The sequence below is a fragment of the Euprymna scolopes genome, chromosome 7, assembly GCF_053919585.1.
Source record: "Euprymna scolopes isolate OS-2025 chromosome 7, ASM5391958v1, whole genome shotgun sequence".
Classification (NCBI taxonomy): Eukaryota; Metazoa; Mollusca; class Cephalopoda; order Sepiida; family Sepiolidae; genus Euprymna; species Euprymna scolopes.
The window spans coordinates 170,460,664-170,483,570 of record NC_136488.1 but is presented as its reverse complement, the minus strand read 5'-3'; the positions used below and the strand labels follow the sequence as shown (position 1 = coordinate 170,483,570).

General features: G+C 36.5%; 1 protein-coding gene across 1 annotated transcript in view; it reads left to right on the top strand.

Moving 5' to 3' along the window:
* The window catches only part of LOC145280378 (polycystin family receptor for egg jelly-like), a 174,111-nt gene that overhangs the window by 53,067 nt on the left and 98,137 nt on the right, over positions 1–22,907 (top strand). Inside the window, exons 8-13 of the mRNA XM_080132149.1 lie at positions 2,857–4,281; positions 5,902–6,078; positions 9,409–9,632; positions 11,153–11,294; positions 14,841–14,935; positions 21,297–22,190. Coding sequence (XP_079988275.1) covers positions 2,857–4,281; positions 5,902–6,078; positions 9,409–9,632; positions 11,153–11,294; positions 14,841–14,935; positions 21,297–22,190 — 2,957 coding nt within the window. The remainder of the gene's footprint in view (positions 1–2,856; positions 4,282–5,901; positions 6,079–9,408; positions 9,633–11,152; positions 11,295–14,840; positions 14,936–21,296; positions 22,191–22,907) is intronic.

Genomic DNA, 22,907 nt, shown 5'->3' with positions numbered 1-22,907 from the left:
ACCCTTTCAGATGTAATAGGCTGCATGTACCAAGAAAGTGTGCACCTGTCAGAACAATAAAATAATTATCAAATCTATTAAAACGTTATTTGATTAAAAATTATAAACTAGACAGACACCTACGCGAAGAAAAAACAAAGTTGAAATTATCAGAAAGAAAAGTTAAAAATATGATGTTCGAAAGGTCATTTCGGAAAAAGGTCACACAGGTGTAATCAAAGTCAGATCAATCCAGTGAAACAGCAATGGTTGAATGAAACGCTCTTGGGGTGGTGGGGTGGAGTGCAGTGACAATGCCACCCCAAAAGGATCACAAATGTTATAAAATATGTTTTTTAGAGGTGGCACACTTTAAAATTTTACTATGGCATTTGATTTACATTATTGTGTCCCACAAATATGTGGTTTATTCCAAAGATTAATTTTTAGCATTGATAATTCAAATACAATTTCGGGCATATACCCCGCAGCATGTATATATATATATGGCGTAATCTAAAGGTCCAATTTTTACAAACTCTACGTATTAAAATAGACTATATTTTGACGAAAACCTGTCAAATATTTTGTTCCAAATGGCCCATTGTCTTCTTTATCAGTGTAGACATGAAAATTTCAAAATAATAGATGTTTCTTGAATTATAAAAGAAATTTTAGAGATCATAACATTTAAATATTTCAGATTTGCATTAAATATGTCAGCAATTATGCAAAATTTGATGAATTTCAAGTTCTAGTTAAGTTTGTATACTTTTCCTAGAATCCAAATCATATAACGGAATTAAAAAAAGGATTCTAGACGCAAAGTTTAGTAGTATTATATCTTAATTTGAATTTGCATAAATGTACATAATGACACAAAACTGTTCTGTTCGGGAAAAAATCTTTACATGTCTTCATACGAATGTACTTCTAATGCTTTAAAATATTATCAACGCTCTGATCCCTATCTGGTATCAATTGAAATGGATGACACCCGTCTTGGGGAGGCTCCATGTTTTGACAAGCTTCTGGGTTTGACCGTTACCCCTGATCTGAAATGGAACACGTACATCAAGTCTGTTGCAAAGGTCGATGGAAACATGGTGGAATCCTTCTAGAGCTCCAGAAGATATCTCACTACTGATGCAATTGTCTATCTATATACAAGCCAAGAATGGCATACTGCTGCCACATCTGGGCGGGAGCTGCTAAAAACAGCCTATCCTTCCTTGGCAGAGTAAAAAATAGACTTCGTGGCTTAGTGGAGGATGCCCTTTTCTCTTCCCTGCAACCTTTCTCCCACAGAAGAAACGTTGCGAGCCTGTCTTTGTTTTATCGCTATTTGCATGGCAAGTGCTTGTCTGAGCTCCAATCTCTGGTCCCTCCCTCGCTAATCTTTCATGATAAGCACCCGTCTAGCTGAAACCAGTCAATAATTTTCCCCACTCTTTATCTGTGCCTAAATCAAAACATAGATTCCATGAACAAAGTTTCTTTCTTAAAAGTGCACACATGTGGAACTCTCTTCCATTTGCCTGTTTCCCACCTGACTACAACCTGGATGTCTTCAAGTCCAACATAAAAAAATTCTTGATGAACCGCCTCCTTAAGTAAGACACTTTATCAAATCTCTAATACTAACGGTTACTACAATGCTATCACATTGATTACTGTACACGCAATAACCCTTATCGTCGAGTGGCTTTCGGGCCTTGATAAGTGACCACCATGTAAAAAACCTATAGGGAGATACTTCAGCCCTGCGCGTGGCACTAGATATCTGGAAGAGTTATCTTTTTTATATTACTGCTTTTCAATCAGAAATTACATATCTCTACTTAAAGTTAGGTATGTGTACATGCTTATAGAGCTCTATGTATAGGATTCAAACCAAAACTTATTAACCAATCATTATGAATTTTGGAATACACATGCTTGGTACAGATTAGGTTTAAATGAGTGATTTTGAGTTGCATTTAATTTCATGCAAACGGACAAAGGGCGTTGAAGCCCTCTAAATAAATTTAGATATTTCCGATATTTTTATGCAAATCATTACAGACAAAGCGTGAAGCAACTTGAGGTAAGGAGTTAAAAAATACTACTTTGAAGTAAAAAAAACAAACAAAAAAAACAACTAATGAGAAATGTTACATAGATTAATTCCGACTCAGAAAACAGCAATTGTTACCTTTTTGTCAGAAAAAAACGCCCATAAAATTTGAGGAGCAAAGGGCAGAATAAAGGAAGCGAGGATTACGAAGCTGTCGAAAGTAAACCAAAATCCATTTTTTACTCAATTAATAAATTGTCTGCGAATTTCAAATTTCAAATCGTCTTATATCATTATATCCTTATTTGAATCGGCATAAGGGAGACATAAAAGTGATGCCAAACTGTTATTTTTTTTTATTATATTTTCACCCCAAACAAGGCACATTGCCACTTTGTTGTAGAAGCTACTATCAGGGACATAAGCTACAGGGGTACTATGTAGGGAGTTGGGCGGCAAAATGTCTGTTCACATTGCCCTTGAACTTTTGAATGTCAGTACAGTTGAGGAAGCAGGGACTCGGAAGGGAGTTCCAAAGTCTAGCAGTTCTGGAGAAGAAACTACCGAAGTAGAAAGCTCTCTTACATCTAAGGATCTCTACTGTGTAGGGATGGAATTTCGCTGCTTGTCGGGTTTGTCGGGGATATTTACGTCGAGGGAGTACAAGTGTTTGCAGTTCGTCGGAGCATTCACCGTTAACATGCTTGTAGTTCTGTTTATTGTATTAACTTTACGGGTCCTAGGACGGACATTTTCCTTGTTTCCTGTAACGTTGTGCATATGTATTTGGTAATTTTTTATGTTTCCTTTTATGTTTGCAGGTGAATCCGTTACTTACGAGTGGAATTTTGGCGATGGCCACATTCAAAATGAAACAAGTCGCCAGGTGAAACACAAGTTTGCCAAACCGGGGTATTTCAACATTACTGTCCGCGCCTGGAACCAGCTAAGCATGAAAGAAAACTTCACCGAGATAATTGCAGAAGACGTGATCAAGGGTCTCAAGTTAACAGGTGACACCGTGGCGACCACTGATCCGGCCAATTATTGGCTCAACAGAAGCAGCGGTTCAGATTTCAACTGTGAATTAACGTTTGGGGATCAAACCGCGTCAGAAACACTCGGATCTTCAGATTTCCCGATCGAAGGAGTGGCAAAGAGTCACAAGTATAAAAAACAGGGACTTTACCATGTGATACTGGTGTGTTCTAATAACGTGTCTCAGGAAAGTGTGCAGATAGAACAGACGGTCGTTGATCCAATTACAGATTTGAAGATGATAGAAGAGGGCGTTCTCAAAGGGGAGGATAAGCAATTGAATTTTTCTATTGCTTCCGGTTCAATGGCTTCGTTTACTTTAACAATGGATGGCACGGAAGAAGACATTACCTACAATGAGATAACAAAACAAGGATCTACTGTTACAAGATTCCAATGGGCTCAGTTGGGGACTCATAAAATCATTCTGGTAGCTTCCAACGCCATTTCAAACGTGACGCTCACTGTCGACTTTGTAGTCGAGCTGGAAATTAAAGATGCCGAGATGACGGTCGTGGACAACAAGAACAAGATTAAAGTAGGCGATAGCGTGACCTTCGAGGTCACTATGCAAAGCGGTACAGGTGTGCACATAGATTGGATATATGGAGACGGACAAAATCATAGTTTTGCCGAACCCAACAAGGTCGAGTGGACCCCGGGTAAGAAAGAAGTAAAAACACACACCTTTAATCTGGCCGGTGATTACAATGTCAAGGTCGTCGTTTACAACAAACAGAAAAAGATTACGTTTGAGCACAAGTTGGTGGTCTTGGCTCCTATCGAGAATTTGTCCTTACACAGCGACACTCCTGTCAGATACACGCCACCCGGACAGGTCAGCCTGATGTTCAAACAGGGCCCAGGACAACGACCGGCCGGTGCACTGATTAATATAACTTACGGCGATGGTAAATCGGACATAAACCTCCCGTTCGATTTGTCCAAAATCTATCATCATATGTATGACGAAATTTCGACCTATACCGTCAAGGTTAACGTGGCCAATGAGTTGAGTGCCGTGGCTTTGGCGACCACGATCGATGTCATTGAACCGATTGAAGGCATCTCCATCAGGCCGAACCCCCCTCACGCGTCGATTAACAAGCCAGTCGAAATATCAGTCTTCATGTATCGGAGTGGAACGAAGAATGTGACTATCACGTGGGACTTTGGTGATGGCCATGTAGAAAAGACAAAGAAAACAGGTGAGAAATCGTTTTATCTATCTATCTATCTATCTATCTATCTATCTATCTATCTATCTATCTATTTATCTGTTCTATAGCGGATGTCTGTAAATCTTATAGCTAAACGGATATACATTGGTATATTTAGGCAGCATTTTTTCATTCACGCAAATATTATTAAATGCAACGAAGACAATTTTCTTTATGATTCTTTTTTCATTTGTCGATTTTCCGTATAAACTTTTTTACATCAAAGTCAAAAAATATTAATAAAAGTTCCATAATTGTTGATGTCACGAGCGCTTTCGATTCGTCTGCGAATCATCTTCAGGTGTTGAAGTAAAAGTGCGAAGGGGCGAAAATGAGAATTAAAAGTGAAAACTAAAATATACAGTAGACGGCGTTAGGCGATGATGAGTTAAAATATATAGAGTCGATGAAAGTCGTTCAAAAATAATGGTCGATTAAAAATTTGAGTATTAAAATCAGCAGGTTCGCGGACACCATTAATAAAGTCCGTCCAATACGAACTACTAAAGACATTTTAGAACGTTACTGCTTTTCTCAAATGCAATATCACACACACACACACACACACACACACACACACACACACACACACACACACACACACCTTCATTATTATTACCTACTTATGTTATGTTGAAATTAGCACAAATTCTAGTTCATTCTAGGTGAAAATATTTATATATGCTTGCATATAATGTTGACATTAATACAAAGCCTTTTTCTGTAAATACGTAAAACCTATTCCTTACATACACGTGTAATCCAAGATGTCCCGAAATAGTAAACAACTTACACATCAGAACTTACACAAAATCGATTTGACTTCATATCACGTGTGTATCATGCACATTTAGTTGAACTTTTGTAAGACATTAAAGACAGATGTGTGTTGGGGATTCTATTTGCAAATGTTTGTGTTATTGAATTAAAAAAAAGAGGGCTGCCACACTCTCACATGATCATAATGCTGCAAGATCTGGGTAAGATCAAAACAGTTCAACAAATTGATGCAATTGTGTCCGCAAAGATACCAGGACCTGAAGATCCAGAGCTTCGTGACGTTTCTTTAATGCTACAATGTCCAACCTCATTGTAATTATGTGATAAGTTTCTTACTGACGTGTGTTTTTAAAATTTTCAACTATGGTGGAATTTACACGGGGTCTGCTAGTTGTTATTATTATTATTATTATTATTATTATTATTATTATTATTATTATTATTATTATTCACTAGGACCTTTTACACAGGCCATCATCATAGAATTCTCACTGCCAACAAGCTGTGGTGTTCTCTGGAGTCTAAGTGACAACAAGTCTCCTCAGATTTCCAGTACTCCTCACCACTTCTTTCAATAACCTTTGCAAATTAGCTTGTGTTATTGAAATAGCCGTTTACCATGAATTTCTAGTTGGTAGTGACTATAAGTGTTCACTGGGATTTGGGTGGTATTAAGCCTCCTCAAGGTCCTAGTTCTCTTCGCATAATCCAGTGGAGGTCTGCTTAGTGCTTTCTCTCCTAGATTTTTCCAGCCTCCTTGACCCTTCTCACTTATTTGGTTTGGCACAGAAAATTATTTTCATTTTTATTTCATTTCATTTCTTGCAGGAGTGAGTCCAGATATACCCGACAAGAATTACCACACATACACTGTCGCCCAGAACTACACGATAACCATTTCTGTGGAAGGTCCTTTGGGAATTTCTGTTGAAACATACGAAATCGCGTGCCAACATCCGGTACTAACAGCAACAGTAACCTCCAACGCTCCAGCTCAGTTTTACGGTACATTTTTATTTATAATGCATCTTTTTAATTCTTGCAATTCTTTGCTTATAAAGAACGACACGACTACCGACTAAATGGACGATAACATTTAATGATACTAAGACTAAGCTTCTTTCCTTTAACTATTACAAAAAAACAAACATTCTCAACGATCGTGTGACTGAGAGCTGATTGTTACAAACACCTCGGCTTCACATTCACAGACAACATGAACTGGAACAAGTGCACTAAAGACATTGCCAAGGTTGCTGCAAAAAGATGGCTTTCCTCTACTGTGCTAGAAAATTGCTAACACCTGAGAGTATTCTGTACCTTTACAAAACACCCTTATATGGAGTATTGTTGGCACATCTGGGGTGGTGCCACTAGTCCTTTTCTATTAGACAGTCCCGCAGTATCAACCAAACTCCAACCTCTGTTCTATCGCCCAAATGTTGCGTCCCTATGACTTTTTCTAGTATTTTAATGCAATGTTCTCCAACAAACTTTTGCGTCAGGTCCGTACTTTAATGGAATGTGCTCTGATGAACTCCTAGCTCTTGTGCCCTCTCGACATACATGCTCTCGAAAAACCCGACAAGCAACTAAATCCCATCTTTTCATTGTTGAAGTCACTAGATGCAGGAAAGCCTTTTAAAAGCTTCAACCAGAACTAGCTCCCATGCTTACAAAGCTATTTAAGCGTTGTCTTAAGGAGAATTGGTTCCCAACATTCTGGAAAACCTCATCAGTATGCCCCGTATTTAGAAATTCAGGTGATCGCTGATCTCCCTCTCAATACAGACCAAATCAGTCTCCTGTGCGTCATGAGTAAGTTGCTGGAATCTGTGTTAAATAGAGAAGTAGTCAATCACCTTAGCAAAAAAATTACCTCTTCAATGACATACAATATGGTTTCCGTTCTGCTAGATCTACAGCTGATGTGCTGACAGATATATCTCATAGAATTAGCGAATCTCTCGATTAAGGTTTCCTCTCTAGAGAAATTGCCCTTGACATATCAAAGGCTTTTGATACGTTATGGCATAAAGGACTACTCCACAAAAGCTCCAGCTCTGGTATAGCTTGAACCGTCCTTTCAATTATTAAATCATTTCTCTCCGATAGGTTCATAAGAGTAGTGGTTGATGGGCAAAAATCTGAAGCTCACAGAATTAATGCTAAAGTCCCGCAGGGATCCATCCTGGGACCAACTCTCTTCCTGATCTACATTAATGATCTCCCAAATCACATTCTAACAGCATTTGCTGGCATTTATGCTGACAACACTACCATCTATGGCAACACTTCAAAGGTCGTAAATAACCAAGTTATCTCCGATTCCCCATCCTCTGATCTTGAGCACGTGATGCAATGGGGAAAGAGGAGGCTGGTTAATTTTAATGCATCTTAGACAAAACTTCCATCTTTCCACCATCAACGCTCTGATCACCGTCTGGCATCAATTGAAATGAATAGCTCTCATCCTGAAGAGGCTTCATGTTTTGACAAACTTCTGGGCTTGACCTGTACTCCTGGTCTGAGATGGAACACGTACATCAAATCCGTTGCCAGGGTTGCTGGGAAAATTGTGGGATCGTTCTACAGTTCCAGTATATATCTCGCTGCTGATTCAATTCTCTACATGTATGAGGCAAGTGTGCCCCAGGATGGAGTACTGTTGCCACATCTGAGCAGGAGTTGCTAGAAACAGCTTATCCTGCCTTGACAGAGTTCAAAATAGACTTCGTAGCCTAGAAGAGACGGCGCGAGCCTGTCTTTGCTTTATCGTTGTTTTCATGGTAAGTGCTCGTCTGAGCCCCAATCTATGCCACCCTCTGGCTTGACTTTCACGAAAAACACTCGTCTAGTTGTAACCACTATCAATAATTCCCCTCACTCTTTATCTGTGCCTAAATGTAGACTGCAATATGGTTGTCTTCAAGTCCAACGTAAACAAATTCTTGATGAACCATCCCCATAAGTAATCCAATTACGTTACAGTATACTTATATGAAGGAGAGTGTAGCTTGTTCATAGCTTTCCTCAATGTATTGGTAACAAAAACACTATCCAGTTACCTTACATCAATATACCGCAAACCTGCATTTACTTGCTGGTATTCATTTTGCCCCCGAAAACGTAAGATAAATTTAATTTGGACCCTAACACATCGTGCCCTTATGATTTGCTTAAAATCAAATTTGGATGAGGAATTTAAAATAATTACTGATACCCTACCCAAGAATGGGTACGCTCTGGATGTAATTAGGTCAGTTATGCAAAGGAAAATAGCTGAGTTCTTTGTTACTAAAATTCAAATAGTTAATAAATGTCCAATACATCTACGTTTACCGTGGTTGGGGACAGCAAGTGAGAAATTCGCAAAGCAAATTAGATCAAGAATGCAAAATTGGTATTTTGCTTGAAATGTGTTCTTTACGAGAACGTTAATGCCATCCTCTCGAAAAAAATTTTCTACTCCCCTCATCATAAAAATAATGTAATTTACAATTTTGAATGTAGTTACAGTGCCAACTATATGGGTCGAACAACATTGAGATTGGATAGAAGAGTCCAATAGCATGTACAAAACTAGAAATGGGACATGCCAAGCAAAAGACGTACTTGCCAACACATACGGTTCTTCAATCACTGATCATCTCATTAAAAAACCTGTCATGTCAAGCGAACTTTAACACGAACTCATTTTCAATCCTGGATCATGCTCACTCATTATTCCATTCAAAAATCCTGGAGACTGTTCACGTTCGGTTTAAAAGACCTTCTCTCTGTAAACAGATGGAATGAATGCCTCTTGGGTTTGAGCGTGATTAGCCTTTAGAATCATCGAGTAATATAACGTTGCTTTATTTTAACCGTTTTCTCCCAATTTTTTTCCCCGCACATAACGGAACCAACTTAATTTTAAATTGTACATATTTTCAACAGCTTTGAGAAAGCGAGGGCGAAACCGGTCAGCTGACTCCCGATTTTTTCTCTCTTCTCTTCTTCCCCCTGTCTGCTTTATTTTAAAACGTTTTTAATCATGAATTCTGTACCCCCAAAGAATCATGATATATATATATATATATATATATATATATATATATATATATATATATATAAAACCATTAGCAATGTAGAATAGTAGCACTGTAGGGCTACGTGCATATAAGCTTGCGATGGTCCGCTAAAGAAGAAAGACACCGACGTTCCAGTATTGGAGCTTTTGATCAAAATAAAAAAGCTAAGATAATCGTACACAAACTTCATAATTCACTAGAAATAGATGGATGAGAAAAAGAATGTCTAAATTATTTCATTATATGTTATTTTTTATTGTAGAAAACAGTTCGAGCCGAATTGTCGCCTCCATGAAATACATTGGTACCCAACCGACGGAAGCCATGATGTATTGGGATGACGGCACTGGAGACGCAACAAGCCAACGAGCCGTGAAACCGTTTAAGGCGAAAGACGAAATCTCTTTGGTCTATCACAAACCTGGAAACTTTGAAGGGAAACTTGTGATTTACAATTTAGCATCAAAGAAAGAGTTCACTTTTAACGTAAGCAAAGTCTTTATTGTCTCCCCTTTGAAGCCCCTGTTAGCATCTCTTACGTTTTATTTATGGACTAGCCGGAGGATCTGGCGTTGTTCGGGACGGAATAGGGATCGCTATATTGACGTTTTCACTAGGTTCATAACCTTTTATTACTTTTTCTTTATTACCATATTCCGTTTAATTATCTAATGTAGTCAAAATAAGCTGAAACTTTTTGAACTTGTGTAGTATAACTTTACCGTCTTTCTATGTAAGGAAATGACTGTATGCATATATCATGCACTGGTCCGATAAGCTAGTACGGTAATCCTTGATATCTCAAAATTATTTGACCATCTATTCTAAAAAAAATCCATATTTTTGTCTTTTGTTTGTTTGTTTGTATGTTTGTTTTTTGTTCACAATGAATATATATATACATATATACATACATATATATATATGTATATATATATATACGTATGTATATATATATATATATATATATATATATATATGCATGCTATCTCCGTCGTAATCCAGATTTTGTCTATAGTTTATTAAACAGAACAAATAGACAAAAATTAAATTCATATGTAAGAAAGAGAGAGAGAGAGAGAGAGAGAGAGAGAGAGAGAGAGAGAGAGAGAGAGAGAGAGAGAGAGAAGACAGACAGACAAACAGACAGACAGACGGAGAGACAGAGAAAAGAAATGAATTGTAGGAAGCGATATCATTTTCATTTTCTAAAAGGGCCAACTTTCAGGTTAAAATATATGCCGTTCCATTGTTCCAGGATCCCAACTCTCTCATGGAAATATACAGTTGACGTCATCGCTTAGCTATCTGATTTACCATCTTGTTTTGCCCGACATTGTCCGCCACCTATACAACACCTTTAAGTGCAATTGTTTGTTTTTCTCTCACACTTGGTTCACCGGGTATATTTGCCAGGTAGTTTTTGAAATTTCTTTTCCTTAAGTTGGATTTCTATTATAATTATTGGAATGATAGAGATGGTTTTAAGATTCCAGTTTCTTTTCTTGTCGTGCACAACATATTGGTACTTCGTTTTCTTATCTCTCTCTTTCAGGGTCCTGGATATGACCTTAAACTATATCCAGTGGTGAGGCCCCAGCTTGTGGGCTTTGGGGAGTGTGGAGCCACCCTCTAATTGCCATTGCTCCCAGGTCCACTCTGACCCAGAGTGGTAGTACCTGTTAGGGTCCCAACTATGGGTTAAATAGAAAGAGACTTAAAAACAACAAATACATTCTATTGAAAAACTTTTCTTCAAAATCTTTGGATTCAGCATTAAATAACCCGAAAAGGGTTGATATGCCGTAAAACAAAAACAACCAACCAACTAACTCTCTTTCAGCTCTTTTTACGCCAGCGTCATCAATGACATTGACTTCAACTAGGGCTGCTACTTTCTTCTTTATGTTCATTTCCAGGCATCGTTATGTGTCCTTGCTAACTTATTATAATAAAGGTGTTCATTTTTTTTTAACTTTTTATTGTTAATTTATTTTAATTTGTAGGCGGGTGTTTTCAAAAAGATCACACAAGTGGACGTCCTCGTGAAATACACGCCTAAGTTACCCCTGAATGCACCAGACATCCTGAATAGCCAGAACCTGCTGCCATTTGATCGGCCAATCAGGTTCTATGTTACATCAGATGGTAAGTACAGCTATCGCATCATTTTTGACATCTCTTCTTTCACAGCCCTATCTAATGTAACGTTACCGACGTTTTAATACTCGTTTTGGGTTTGTTTTACTGTACACATAGATTCGAAAACTTTGTCACAAAACGAATATATAACAAATAAATGTTGTCAAAGGCAAGATAACTTACTGTTCTACCTAATTGGGTAATTTTTTTAGTGTTTTTATTTAATGTAACATTTTTATTCTGCTCGAAAAAACATACAGTGTTTACCGATGTGGTGGAAAATTAAAAATAGCGCCGGACTCTCTGCTGAACACGGTAAGTATGGGAAAATGAGTTAAAAATAAAAAACTATACAAAATACTGTTAGAAACTCGCTCAATATATGTTACCGTGATATAGGCTGACATATATTCGGTAGGGTTTTAACAGTATTTTGTATAGTTTTTTTATTTTTATTTTTAATTGATTTTTCAAACTTACTGTGTTCAACAGAGAGACCGGCGCCATTTTTAATTTTCCAATACATCAGTAAACCCTGTATGTTTTTCGAGCTGAATAAACATGTTACATTAAATAAAAACACTAAACAATTATTCAACATGGTAGAAAATCAACTTGTCTTGCCTTTGATAACATTTATTTGTTATATATTTTTTTTGTTTTTTGACAAATTCTTCGAATCTATGTGCATAGTAAAACAAACCCCACGTTTTAACATGTAAGGACCCAACACGTTGTAGATACCGTCGCAAAAAAAACACGACAGAAAATTCAACTCTACTCCCGCTGTTTTTCCCTTAGTGAAACAACGGACATTTATTTACAGACATTTATCTGCAGGTCTTTTCATGTCGCCCTTTGTCTTTCTCTAACGTGATTCCTGAATATCTTTCGAATGCCGCTCCCTTTTTCGACTTGATCCCCGAGTCTGCGCACACGTTCTTATCTTTTCTTATTCCTTGTCATTTCGCATACGGCTCGGTCATACGCACTTTCTGTTAAACTAATAATTACAAGCAGAGATACCCAGCGTTGTACGGGATTCTAATTTCAATAATTTATATGGATTACAGAACAAAAATAAAATATTCTACCGTGAAATGTCTAAGCCCATTTCTAAAAAGAAAAAAAATCAGTTTAAAAAGTTGTACCCCAAGTTACGCTCGAACTCACAACCTATGTCTTTGTAAGTACGAAACAGTTAAGAAAAGGTGAAACGATTAATTACATCAACTAAAACAAGCGCATCATTCTTGATGATTTTTATTAGCATTCGTTTCTCTGATATCTTTCTATTAAGATTTCTTTCGAGAATAATATTAGATACTTACGGAAGGGATTACGTGAAGGTTGCAAACGTTCTTAATTGAAAATGTTTTTGTGGAACGAACTAGGTTGCCAGCCCGCGTCGTTAACCACTTCACCACCGTCACCTCCCTGTTGCTAAATAAGTCATTGTCATGAATCACATTATCATTGTTGGCATTCGTTTCCCCGATATCTTTCTAGCTAGAAGTCTTTCTAAAAAGACATCGGGTACTTACGATAGGGAAGGTTGCCAACTGTTGCATAGAGATATGATAGGAACATATTTGAGAGAGACGGCATACACATATATAACAATGATTAGGGGGAGAGAGAAAGAGACATTTGTACATATTACAGTCCTGTGGATTCTTATAATATATATTAGCGACTGAGAGAGGGTGATCAGTTCTTTTAACACAGGACAAGGAATCATTACTTATGATGAAGAGAGGACATTACTTAGGATGGGGTTAAACAAAGTTCATAATAAAGATTACACATTACCTACAATTGTTAAATGACGACACGAAGACAACAGTTACAAATATCCATGATGTTCTTTATTTCATTTGACCGGTCGAAATGATGATTACCGCCAGGAATTCAAATTCGTTTCTACCCGGTTAAGTGTTCTCCCTTCGCTTCTAAAGGGATCCTCCTTTGCTCGGCTTCCGACTATCGACTCTGACCGCCTGACTGTCTCTCTGTTTGACTGACTGTCTCACTAAAACTAGCTCCTATAGTTAGAATTTCCTTTCTGCTATGACGTCAGATGTGTGGTTCAAAACCAACTCACGTTCTTCAAACACACTTCTGCAAATAAACAATTCTCACTAACCTACTTTTCAACCTAACCTATTTTTCAATATATTTTTAAATTGTATTGTTAATTATTTTTTTAGCTGACCTTTTTAATTCAATTTCCATAAAAGAATGCACAATTAAATTTTTTACAAACAACATATCTAAACTATTTTATATGAAATTTAACAATAGTGAAATTATAACATTCCATTTTCTGAATCTATCTCTGAACCTTGCTTACAAGGTTCGAGTCTCGGCTTATCCTAATCTCATGTTCTTCTTACTTTAAGTTACCTTTAATGCATCCAAAACCAAACTCCTATCCTTACATCATCAACGCTCTGATCCCCAGCTGGCATTAATTGTGATGGATAGCTCTCGTCTGGGTGAGGCCCCGTGTTTTGACAAGCTTCTGGGTTTGACCTTTACTCCTGATCTGAAATGGAACACGTACATCAAGTCTGTTGCCAAGGTCGCTGGAAAGATGGTGGGATCCTTCTACCGATCCAGAAGATATCTCACTACTGATGCAATTCTCTATCTATATAAAAGCCAAGTACGTCCAAGGATGGAATACTGTTGCCATATCTGGGCAGGAGCTGCTAAAAACAGCCTATCATGCCTTGACAGAGTACAAAATAGACTTCGTGGCTTAGTGGGGGATGCCCTTTTCTCTACCCTGCAACCTCTCTCCCACAGAAGAGACGTTGCGAGCCTATCCTTATTTTATCGTTATTTCCATGGTAAGTGCTCGTCTGAACTCCAATCTCTGGTCCCCCCTCGCCAATCTTTCACGAAAAACACCCGTCTAGCTGAATCCACTGTGTAAAATTTCCCCCACTCTTTATCTGTGCCTAAATCAAAACGTGGATTCCATGAACAAAGCTTCTTTCTTAGAACTGCATGCCTGTGGAACTCTGTTCCGTCTGCCTGCTTCCCACCTGACTACAATTTGGCTGTTTTCAAGTCCAACGTTAACAAATTTCTAATGAACCGCCCCCTTAAGTAAACACTTCATCAAATCTCCACACTAACGTACTGTACTTGTAATAACCCTTCCGGGCCTTGATAAGTGGTGACCACCGTGTAAAAAAAAAAAAAAAAAAAAAAAAAAAAATCGACACGATATTAATGCAAGTGCGCCCAAGGACTCGATCCTTAGAACCGTTATTGTTCCGGATATTCATAAACAACTTTCCTGATGAAATTGTTTCCGAGATGGGTATTTTTGGTGATAACATCACACTCTATTCCAGACATGTGGGAAAACACATGTGTACGCATGGAAGGCAATGTCTGAAACTTTAAGAAAATCACCGTTTGTACGTGTAATGGTAACATTTAAAGTTAATTCATTTCGGATGAATATGAATAAAAATGTGTTAAACTTTGGTTTTATCGGATATTTCATCGCTTGGTTATTTTTTTCTTCGTTTTTAGGCACCATTGTTGAATATGAAGCTGTGTTGATGAAAGATGGAAACAGTTATTACTGCAACAGCACCACGAGTCCTTTCACCTGTGATTTTCCGGAGGTAAGTAAAAAAAAAAGCAGTATGGTGTAGAGATAAAGATGACAACAAACAAAGTCCATGGCTCGCAAAAATCCAATAAATTAATAAATGAATAAATAAATCAAAAATCAAAAATGAAATCAAAACACAGGATAAACTCCCCAAACAATTTGATTTGTCCAGATTCCGTATAAGTTTTTATAGAGTCGTGATTTCAAAAGTAATAAATAACGTATTTGGGTGCAATCAGCTAGAATCGAAACCGAAACTGTAGCATTCAAAGCTGGTGACGTTACCACTGCACCAACGTGACACACATATGCACTGATTTAAAAATTAAAAATTAAAAATAAACTAAGATGAACGTACAAAATGTATAACGATTTTTCAATTCCCCCCTTTTTAACCCCCTAAAAACTATTTTAACCGGCTAAAGACCCATTAAAGACCGGTTCATAAAAAATCCAATCATTTGAGGCCCCTAGCGCTGCTATGCCACTTTTAGTTTCAGTAGAGATAGAGTTTGAAAATATGGAGACAGACAAACATATAGTCTTTTATATATTAGATTTCATCGTAAATTAAATTCACATTCCTTTCTGCAGTCCAACCATATTTGTTACAGATAAACTTTACTTCATGTCTGACTTGTTCACCAAGTTTCAGTCCTGAATGTTCAACAGTCTTTGTTTTATCAGTGTTCAATGATATTCGATAAATGCAACTGCGTAATGCAAATCATTATTAGCTCTGATGCGCCTCTCTCTTGCCCTCTTCCCTATTTTGATCGAGATTATATTGGAGATATAGTAACGTAGTGCATATGAGCGCATGGGGAAATATCAGCAGCAGCAAAGAATGGCTGGCTTGCGAAAGAATTAGCAGCAGTAGACTAAAAAAGCGCATATGCAAATTAGAAAGAGTGCGCGAGTTGGTGCGACAAGAAAAAGAGAAAAGAAAGGACCCTAATTGCTCGGGGGAAAAACAAAGAAAATGGCCGTGTAAAGTCGATGGCAAGAAATGGCTGGCGACTGCAGGCGTGAGGTTGGAGAAGAAAAGTGCACACCGGGTGAGATGGACGAAACGATGGCGAGAAACTTTTTAAGTTTTTGTCGAGACGGGAAACTAACGTGTAATAAAAATACTTTTGTTAAAAAAGAAAAAAAATGTTGAACCGGATTTTTATTTCTTTTTTTCCTTTGTTTGTAACTGCAACGTTACAATAACTCAATTTAATATCTTGAATCGAACAACCCTTCAATCCATGTTGCCCCCCCTGCAAAATATTCGCAACAAATACTCATATAGCTACAACCACTGTAATCAATTTCCTCTAATCTCTATCTACGCCTAAAATTAAACGAAAAGTACTTGAACAAAGTTTCCTACCTGTAGAACTCCATATAATAGGCTGTTTTCTAGCTGACTACAACATGGTCGTTTTCAAGTTCAACGTAAACAAATTTTTGTAGAGACATTCCCTTGAATCATCAAACTCTATGTGTTACATGATAAGGGCTGTCCCCTTTTCATGTAAGTAAAAAAATAGGGAATTAGTTAAATGTAAATATGAAATAGGATAATCAAGGATTCGAACTTGCGAAACTAGATTTGGAATTGAGAATTCCAATCATAAGTTAAAATAAATACAGAATGTTATTGAAAATAAGGAATGTGGAATCGCAATTGTTTAGCTCACACAAAATAGTTAGATATCTGTTTATTGAAAAAGGAATGTAATGATGAAATTTGTTTCTGTTATAAAAATGAAAATGAAAATAAGGAATTTAAAAACGGGCAATAGAAACTGTTATTTGGAAAGTGGGTTACGAAAATTAGGTTAGAGGGTCTTTGTAAGAAACATGTGAATAACAATGCATGCTTAAACACGGAGGCATGTCTTGCCATGTGTTCTGAGAGGCACGTGCTTGGTCATGCAGGGACGTCATGAGTTATGAAGTTAGTTAGATAAGTCAGAATCAGAATCAGTCAGGTAGGAGAAGCGGAAAAGGAGTCAGATTAGAGAAGCAGAGGAGATCAGACCGATTCTCCGTTAGAGTCAAGGCAACCTCTGGAAGCGAGAGAGTTTAGAGATAACCATGTAACAACTTTGAATCCCTGAAATGCAGAATCATATCCGACCGGTCGAAGAAGAAATAAACGTATCATCATGTGTTTTTATAACTGCCGTCTTGTGTTGTGTCATTCTACCAAAACAAAGGTAAAGTGAAACTGTATTAATATAAACTTTGTGTTTATAAAAATGTACAACTGTCAAAACGTAAATGTCAAATGCACTCTTGGTCTATCTATTAGGATATTCATAAATCTCCTCTCATTGAATTACAGGCTTGGTTCTCTCGTAGTAACATGTACACTGTCTTATATATATATATATATATATATATATATATATATATATATATATATATATATATATATATACATATATATATATGTATATATACAGAACTGTCTCTCTTTATATATACCCTGTTTATGTCTCCAATATGCTATCTCTACAAACATGAACATCTTAAGACAATATGAACACGTACAATGAATATATATAATATCTAGCATCTCACAACATTCAACAACATGAACACTTCTAAGACTGTCTCTATCACCCTAAGACTCTTACTAACATGAACAACAACAAATATATAAGTCGTCATCTAAAGATAACCGTTCAAGCCTATCGCAAAATTCGAATCCCAAGATTCACATTTGAACTCGATTCCGAGCTCTTTAACTTATGAGGTTAACTTCAACGACTACAGACGAGATGAGAAATAAATCCTATGTTTCAATCGGGTGGGCAATTCAATTTCCCCACTCCTTATCTGTGCCTAAATCAAAACGTAGATTCCACGAACAAAGCTTCTTTCTTAGGACTGCACGCCTGTGGAACTCTGTACCGCTTGCCTGTTTCCCTCCCGACTTCAACCCCTGTAAAAATAAAAAATCCTATTTATGTTTCAAACGGGTGGGCAGCTACAAATTCGATGCCATTGTTCGGTCTGGAGTTTCACCAAAGATGTTGATGTGCACTGTGTGCGAAAGATCCTTCTCGATAATTCTGTGTTATATTGTTGAAATCTTTCCCGCCTTCTTTTTGATATGTCGAAGAGCTTAATGCAGTGACATTCTTGCGGGTGTATTTGTTGGCATTCTCACCAAGTTGAGCCGCCTTCCTTTTAATCCAAAATTAGAATTTTAAATGAGTCTAATTTGACGCATGCGCAGACAGAGAACCGGAAGTAAAGGAAAGATTATTAGGATTTGTATCTCCTCTCGTCTGTAGCCGCTGAAGGTACCTATTTACTATGCCTCCCTACGGGACAGAGTTAGACACTGTTTTTTAACGTGGAGAAAAGGTACAAAAATAAAAAATTGTCTCAGTCGTGAAGAACTGCTCCTCCACCGAAAAAGCACAAGCAATGGAAGTGCAGCATCTAAAGAACAGATACTACACTTTGATATTGGACCTCATAGGATAACTTGTATTATGAACATCACAGGAGCAATATTTTTTTTTTTTAAATATTTTTACTTGTTGTTATTTATTGTTTAATGGGTCCAAAGACATTAAAAATATTTCATAGTAAAATCGTTTTCCTGTCTGTTTTTTTCAAAACTTAATATGTACAAAAATTACACAGTTTTACAAATTCAATTTTCCTACTTTTATTACTGTATGATTTCTATATATACTATTTATCAAAAAGAAATCTACATTCAATGAGTAGCCTCATTTGCATATTATGTTAAAGAAAATCGATTTGAATAATTAGCTCCAGGGTTTACTTCTCCACTGGATAGACTGCTTTCCAGGGCTGATGAGCTCGACCTGCCCGCAGCAACTCGATATTGCGTCAGTAACCCGTCAGTAACCGCAGGTCTACCGGGATTAAATTTAAGTTATGCGACTTGCTTGGTGTTCATATTGAAGTGAATTCAAATAAACACTACATAAATAAGATGCTACAGTAATCAAAGACTGTATAAATACTGTATAACGTCAAATGTTACGGTAATCGAAGACTATATAAATACTGCATAACGTCAAATGTTACGGTAATCAAAGACTATATAAATACTGCATAACGTCAAATGTTACGGTAATCAAAGACTATATAAATACTGCATAACGTCAACTGTTACGGTAATCAAAGACTATATAAATACTGCATAACGTCAAATGCTACGGTAATCAAAGACTATATAAATACTGCATAACGTCAAATGCTACGGTAATCAAAGACTATATAAATACTGCATAACGTCAAATGCTACGGTAATCGAAGACTATATAAATACTGCATAACGTCAAATGTTACGGTAATCAAAGACTATATAAATACTGTATTACGTAAACAACATAAATAAAGTACCTCATAATTAAAAAAAATAAAAGTATTATATACAGGAGTTTCTTACTCGGATTGCAAGACTTTGGAATTCATTCCCTGTTTTCTGCTTTCATGATTGTACTAACCTGCATTAAATGTAATGTGAACAGCCATCTCGCTGCTCAAATTCCCATAGTCCTCTGTTAAACACGCTTACGTTCCAAGTAATTATATGTCTTGTTTGGAGTGAAAAGAAAAGAAATATAAAAAAAAAAACGCTTTGAAATAAAAATATACATAAATGCAACACTATATAAATTCTCGTGATAAGACTTCCAATATTTTTTCCCGATTCCAATACAATTATTGATTCCGTACTAAATTTCTGATTCCGTTACAATTACCGATTCTGATTCTTTATAAATCTCTAAATATTTAACTATAAGTTGTTATTTCCTCCCAATTATCGTAAAATCACAAATGTGCAGATTTTTTTCTCAAGCATAAAAAACACACTCGTAGAGAACGATCTATCGATTTTAGCTTTACTGGTATTTTAAAATCAATAAATATTTATTTTATTATTATTTTAAAATCAATAAATATTTATTTTATTATTATTTTAAAATCAATAAATATTTATTTTATTATTATTTTAAAATCAATAAATATTTATTTATTTTATTATTTTTAAATCAATAAATATTTATTTTTATTATTATTTTAAAATCAATAAATATTTATTTTATTATTATTTTAAAATCAATAAATATTTATTTTATTATTATTTTAAAATCAATAAATATTTATTTATTTTATTATTTTTAAATCAATAAATATTTATTTTTATTATTATTATCAGCTGTGGAAGGTTTTGCTTTAAACAAAATCAAATAAAAAAACAAAACAAAAACGAATCGTTTTTTTTGCATCGGAAAATAGGCATACATTTTTTCCGATTCCAATACCGATTCTGATACCTCCAAATTTCGATTTTCCGACTCACGATTAATTGTCCCAACACTCATAAATGCTATATAAAACGATCGCTCGATCGATGCCTCCGTTCAGTCTCGAAAAAAAAAAGGATACCCCCTCTAGAGGCAGTTGCGCGTGTAATTTTGAGGCAAGGGTTGCGCAATCCCTAAGCACATCTCTCTTGAATCGGCACTGTTTGAGTCCAGTGGCAAGGAGAAGACCAGGACGACTGAAAACAATGCCGAGATAAGCGGAGAGCACATACAGCACCTGAAATTCCCAAATGGTCACCCATTTATTACTGACCAAGTTCAACGTTGTTTAACTTTAGTGGTCCAGCGGAAACCGGTATGTCCCGTGATTATGCCGTATATAAAACAAACACTGTATAAATAAAATTCTGTATAAAATAAAACTTATATAGTTCAATGAACTAAACAGCACGTGTGTAAAATTTCACACGAAAAAATAACATGAAAAATAATCATATAATAACTCGTTTTAAATAACTAGCGAGGGGAGGAGCGCCAGCTTTGCCCGGTCGTAAAATACGCTTAAATATGATATTTTAATTTGTCCAGATTTCGTATATATTGTTATAAAGTCGTGGTTTCAAAAGTTAAAAAAAGTATTTGGGTGCCATCAGCTAGCATCGAAATCAAAAGCAAAACTTTAGCATTCAAAGCTGGTGACGTTACCACTGTATCAACGTGACAGGCATATGAACTGATTAAAATAAACTAAGATTAATGTACCAAATGTATAACGATTTTTTTTTTAATTCGGGCCAATTTTTGGTCCCTAAAAACTATTTTAACCGACTAAACACCCTTAAAAGAACGCCCCATAAAATATCCAATCATTTTAAGCCTCTAGCACTGCTCTGCGACTTTTAGTTTCTTTAAGTTTTAATTTAGTTTAGAGATAGAGTTTGAAAATATGTAGAAAGACAGACAGACAGACAGACAGACAGACATAGTGAGTTTTATAAATAAAAGATAAGATAAAAATATAATGACTAGTTATATATATTTTGATTTCATTTTCAGCCTGGAAAATATGATGTGAATATTACAGCGAGGAACTACCTACCATCTGCTTCAAGCCAAATTGTTTCTCTGGAATTGGCGAACCGATTGACCGACATGATTGTGGAATGTCCGACCAAAAGTCGACTCAACGAACAAGTAAACATCACCCTTACTTTCCCGTCGATGGGCAACAAGAATTGCGTGAGCGTTGACTTCAAAGACGGTACTCCCGTTATTTATTACGGTTCTGAGGCCGGTTGTTCGCTTCTTAAACTGGACTCTATTGAAATCATCGGAGAAGTAACTAAGACCATCAAACTTAATCACAGCTTTACCAACGCAGGCACATATGACGTCCAGTTCCTGGCCATTGACGGATTCGGACAATTCCATAAAGAGAGCCCGTTGGTCGTGTCCAATGCTGAATGCAAACCACCAAATATTACAATCAGAGACATCAGTACCAACTTTGAGGAGCCTGTTATCATGAAGCGACATAAACTAGTTCGAATTTTAACCAAAACGAAAATCAACTGTGCTCACACGAGGGAAAACATTAAGCAATGGGCAATCTCTCCTGTTAACCCACTGACCGGCGAAGAGACGGGAGAGGAGATTGATATTTCCAAGAACCCGTCGGCTATTACGGCCGAGCTAGCGCTCCAACCGCGTTTCCTGGCACTGGGTCTCTACAAAATCACTTATACGGTTACGATGGACCCGGCGAAGTTCACGAGCAAAGAAATATTTCGAAGCACGGCGTTCACCTACATCGAGATTCAGAAACCTGACTTGGTTGGAATAATGGTGAGAGGAGGTTCGTCAGAGATACTTTGGGGTCACAACACCACTTTGACCTTGGCACCGGCGAATTATTCATACGACCCGTCCATTCCAAGAAACGATGACCAGGTAGGTCGAAATTATTCCATTTATTCACATACTAGCAGGGAGACTTAGCATTGTTCGGGATTGAATGATCAACAAATATTCCACCTTCCTATATTTTTCATTGTCATCGAAATCAGTAAAATCGTTCATGTTTTAAATTAAATCGATTGATTATCTGCTCTAATTAGGGATCTCTCCTCCCGCAATGTACCGGGAGGAAGTTTTACATGCCTTCCCGCAGTGACATAGTCCACAATAAATTGTAATCTACGTTGCACTGTAGAGACTCTATTGTTGATTTTATAAAATTATTTTTATATAATGGCTTAACTTAAAGTTTAAAATGCATGGGCCAAGTATCATGATTCAATTGTGCTCTAAAAAGAAACATTTATTTGGAACGCGCCTCTGTCTTATCAAAGAACCGACTCTTGAGTTTATGAAATTATTTTATATAATCAGTTGATTTGAAGTTAAACGTACAAAAGTCAAGTATTGTTCAGTTGTGCTCTAAACTGGTACATTCATTGTGAACGCGCTCCTGTCTTATAAAATAATTTACTGTTAATTTTATAAACTTGGTTTTTCTGCTTGTTCAAATGCACTTGTAATGTTAGGCTGTATAAGGGTATTAACTTTGGTCCTTCTTTTATTTGATTTTTTCAATTATCGATTTTCGATATTTATTAGACACATTCTGACAAAAACCTACGTAAGAACACCTCTAGACACATCAAG